The sequence below is a fragment of the Lathyrus oleraceus genome, unplaced genomic scaffold (assembly GCF_024323335.1).
Source record: "Lathyrus oleraceus cultivar Zhongwan6 unplaced genomic scaffold, CAAS_Psat_ZW6_1.0 chrUn0246, whole genome shotgun sequence".
Lineage (NCBI taxonomy): Eukaryota > Viridiplantae > Streptophyta > Magnoliopsida > Fabales > Fabaceae > Lathyrus > Lathyrus oleraceus.
In genome coordinates this window covers 17,501-22,096 of record NW_026112637.1, presented here as the reverse complement: position 1 = coordinate 22,096, position 4,596 = coordinate 17,501, and the positions used below count along the sequence as shown (strand labels likewise).

The following is a 4,596-nucleotide window of genomic DNA, read 5'->3' as shown; positions in this document are numbered from 1 at the left end:
TATATATATATATATATATATATATATATATATATATATAATGTTAAAGATTTAAGTCTTTTTTATTTTAATTTTTGTATTTAAATTATTTATTTAAAAAAAAGGATAAAACATAGGTGTTGTTCCAATGATATTTTTTGTGCTTTTTTTCATTCATAAGGTGATATCTGTCTAAAACTTAACGTCACATTCAGATCCTCTACCAAAACATGAATGTGTCGTACATTTATTTTTCCAAAAATGGGAGATTAACTCCACATGTTATATCATGAATGGAAAACAGTTCTAACAGCATATAAGCAATTGTACATAAGTTTAATCCTTTAAAAAAATGCTAATCTAAAAGATCGAATCTCATTTTCCGTTTGTTCTTCATTCTATGTTTTTTTTAACGCATTGTAAAATTCTAATCCCTCTATCTCAAATTATAAATCATTTTCTCTAAACTTACGTACAATTGCTTATATACAGTTAGAATTATTTTCCCTAAAACTCTAAACCTTAAACCTTAAATATATATATATATATATATATATATATATATATATATATATATATATATATATATATATAATATATATATATATATATATATATATATATATATATATATATATATAATGTTAAAGATTTAAGTCTTTTTTATTTTAATTTTTGTATTTAAATTATTTATTTAAAAAAAAAGGATAAAACATAGGTGTTGTTCCAATGATATTTTTTGTTCTTTTTTTCATTCATAAGGTGATATCTGTCTAAAACTTAATGTCCACTACAACAAACAAGACCTTAGACAGCGCTTTTTTTAGCCTTAGACAGCGCTTTAAAGCGCTGTCTAAACCTCCGCTGCTAAAGGTTTAGACAGCGCTTTTTTAAATCTTAAAAGCGCTGTCTAAGCCCCCCCCTTAGACAGCGCTTTGGCCAAAAGCGCTTTATAAGACCCTCTTATTTTAAATTTTTTAGGTATACCTTAGACAGCGCTTTTGTGAAAAGCGCTGTCTAAGCCCCACCCCCTTAGACAGCGCTTTGGCCAAAAGCGCTTTCTAAGACCCTCCTATTTTAATTTTTTTAGGTATACCTTAGACAGCGCTTTTCAAAAAGCGCTGTCTAAGCCCCCCCCTTAGACAGCGCTTTTGCCTAATCCCCCCCTTAGACAGCGCTTTTTACAAAAGCGCTGTCTAAGGTATACGAAATTTTTTGAAACTTTTGTTTTAAACCACATTTTTTCCAGGTTTATAAACCAGAATTTCTACCTGTTTTCAACCAGATTTTGACAGACAATTATCACATTTTATATATGCCATTTTGGCCTTTTTTCTACCAATTTTTGGCTAACAAATATATATATATATATACCAATTCAAACCAATTTTGCCTTAAATGTATCAAAATATATACAAATTTATGTACACATTTACAAGTCATAACATATACTACAAATGTACACATTAATTACACAAATTTATGAACAAACATTGAGCTTTATCAAAATTAAACTAAATATTTGTACTAATCACCATGTTAATGCCTATTATTAGGTTGCCATGGCAGTAGTAGCGGCTTCAAGCAGCCTCCTAGCATCTGTGCCGTGTTCAGGTAACTCTGCAGGGGTCTGCCAAAAATTACAAGCAAGGAATTAATTGTTATTAAACTCCTTTAAGAGCAAGGAATGGATAGTTATTTAAAAACAACAAATATACCTTTCCATATAAGTTTTCCTTTGTGGCTGATGCACCATTAGAAAGCAACAACCTAATTACATCAGCATGCTCACCTCTTGCAGCATGATGAAGAGGCTGCAAAAATAGGAGATAACCTGTGTGACACGTTTCTTTTGGCCACCAGATACACCTCTATGCATCTCATCTCCCACTATGGTGTCCTTACAAATATCAAGCCCTAAAATCTGTTTCATAACACAATAAATAATTGTGTTTAGTTACAACATAATCAAACCATTAAGCATAATAGTTAGCGATAGTTATGTTACTTGCAAATGAACCAAACTACATTACATTATTACATTATGATAGTCACTATATAGTTATTTGATTAAGATCGGACGAATTAAAATCGTAAATAATTATATAAATTTATATAGGACATTGATGTTTTTTTAAGGTGAGACATACTTTAACAATAATATCTTAAAAGAATCACAATGTAGGGTAGGTGAATGAAAATTTATGCAAAGGTAATATACTTTTTTTCTTAGTGACTAAGCCTTATTCATAAAAAAGACAAAATTTGGCTGGTGGGAGTAGTTTAAAAATATAACTTTTCTAAAAAGTCATTAGTTGTTATTTTATATTCCCACTCATTTCAAGTGAAACATAAAATGTTGGAAGAAAAATAAACTTACTTTTAAAGTATAATCAGTAATGAGACTACTTTCTGTTCCTTTCACTGCAGTAGCCTACAATACATAACAATAATTGAATTAATTTATAATGAATTATTTTATTGAATAATAATAATAATAATAATAATAATAATAATAATAATAATAATAATAATAATAATAATAATAATAATAATAATAATAATAATGAAAGTACCTTCATGAAAAGGTCAAGTTCTGCTTCAGGAAATATACCAGCTTCCTTTTCCCTTCTGGCAAGCTCACTTAATAGATCTTTAATAACATTATATAAAATAAAAATAAAATTGTTAATAAATTAATTAGACAAAAAATTTTAAAAAATGAAATTTGAATTTTGAGAGATTATTTTAAATTACCATATCTAGTTCCAACTCCTTGACATCTAGCTGAGAAATCCAATGTTTCTTTAACAGTCATTTCTCCAACATGAACATCATTTTGACTAATATATGCTGAAGTTTTTCTTGGCACAAATTCATTAAGTTTGTGTCCATTGTAAGTAATTTCTCCTTTTACCTATTCCATTAAAAAAACATATTATACCTTAAATAACATTTATTATATTTAATAAAGGTCAAATTTGTAATAAAATAAAATTTATGAGGGTGGAATGTACCCTCAATTCAGCATCCAATTTTCCAGCCAATGCCAGCAATAGGGTTGTATCTGGTGGCCAAAAGAATCAATTTCCATAAAAAATAATACAGTTTATCTAAAACAATAAAATTCATAGAGCTACAACCATGTTCACTCATCATTGGCAATTGACAATAATATATCTCACAAGTTATATATCTATCAAATAACAGTAAAAAAATAGGGTTTTGGATTCATAATTTTCTATGGAGAAGTAGGGTTTAAGAGAGAGGTAAACATTGAAGTAAAACAGAGAGTAAAGAATTATGATGTGGAAGAAGAAATTGAGAGAAAGGAGAATAGAAACGATTTGTAGCACTTATTCTTTGAAAAACCAAGCTTGATATATACCTGTATCATACTTGTTGCTATCAATATCTATGCCAATAACCCGTGATGCACCAGCACTTTTTGCACCCTCTACAACCTGTCAAGTACAAATTATAATTAAATTACGAAGTGCATGATCAGGGTTAAGCAATGAGAAGAAAATTCACAATCCCAATCAGATAAGTGTATGACATGGCAACCGCGATAATATACATCTCCACGGATAAATATAAGATGATTTTCTAAACACACATCATGAACTCATTAGGTATGCACAGAGAGGTTAAGGTACAATACTAAATCCTATAACTCTTTCATAAAATAACAGAAAATGGACAATAGTTAAGAGTTACCAGTTGGAACACCACATCCAAGAAGACAAACTTTGTCCAAAGGAGCATCAGGATGAATCTTAGCTACACTAACATCATGAACAACAGTGTATTGACTAAAAGTAGAATCGGGCATCAGGAAACACACTAATCTCACCAACTTAACATTTATAACTCACACCAGAACATTTTAAACCTATCAAATGTGAGATTTATTACTTCAAACTTAATTAAACTAATATTCAACAATAATATCTATAAACCCATAACTAAAAAGCAAAAGTATTGCATTGTAAGAAGCAAAAGACTATGCCTTGCAAAATTCAGAATCGTGAGTGTCCTGCAACAACAAGCAATGCCAAAACTCAAACTTAAATTCATGTATCCAAATTGCAAGCAGCAAACAGTGCATTCACCAATGCATATCCATGACAAAGCATCTTGACAACATTGCACAAAATATAGAGATACAAATAACAAACAATGCATCAGTCATTTGCACCCACATATCAGCAATAACATTTAAGAATTTCCATTCATCACAAGGCAGTGCAAGGTTAACGTAGCAGAATTTGTGTTTTCACTAATAGTCAAAAGTATTTCACTCACAATTGACAGCAATTTGCATTCTCAATCTAACAGAAAGTTGAGTTTAATGGATTAATTTCATACTAACTCAGTTCCTAACTTCTAACAGCTAACTAAACGATTTTTATAACAGAATCCAATTTCACAATTCATTCAATTAATTCAGTACCTTAAAATTCTAACCACAACAGCTATGCGAAGACTATAACCATTTGGTTCAAAGGCTAACAGAATCAACAGCAAAATGTTTACCTAATCTATTGGAAACTAGAAGAGCTTTTTGAGAGTCTTAACTAATTTCTTTTCAATCTAACAAGGGCTAACTAACCC

General features: G+C 29.5%; 2 protein-coding genes across 2 annotated transcripts in view; both read right to left on the bottom strand.

The window, feature by feature from the left end:
• Positions 1-1,348: 1,348 nt before the first annotated feature.
• The window catches only part of LOC127113026 (ATP-dependent permease PDR12), a 3,583-nt gene continuing 335 nt past the window's right edge, over positions 1,349-4,596 (bottom strand). The window contains exons 2-10 of the mRNA XM_051046432.1: positions 3,700-3,767; positions 3,560-3,588; positions 3,368-3,443; positions 2,997-3,046; positions 2,737-2,896; positions 2,556-2,632; positions 2,360-2,413; positions 1,698-1,903; positions 1,349-1,609 (exon numbers count right to left, since the gene is read on the bottom strand). Coding sequence (XP_050902389.1) covers positions 1,754-1,903; positions 2,360-2,413; positions 2,556-2,632; positions 2,737-2,896; positions 2,997-3,046; positions 3,368-3,443; positions 3,560-3,588; positions 3,700-3,767 — 664 coding nt within the window. The 3' untranslated portion in view covers positions 1,349-1,609; positions 1,698-1,753. The remainder of the gene's footprint in view (positions 1,610-1,697; positions 1,904-2,359; positions 2,414-2,555; positions 2,633-2,736; positions 2,897-2,996; positions 3,047-3,367; positions 3,444-3,559; positions 3,589-3,699; positions 3,768-4,596) is intronic.
• The window catches only part of LOC127113025 (SNF2 domain-containing protein ENL1), a 1,319-nt gene continuing 1,198 nt past the window's right edge, over positions 4,476-4,596 (bottom strand). The window contains exon 3 of the mRNA XM_051046431.1: positions 4,476-4,596. This exon is cut by the window's right edge and continues 597 nt beyond it. The gene's annotated coding sequence lies outside the window, so the exon portion shown is untranslated.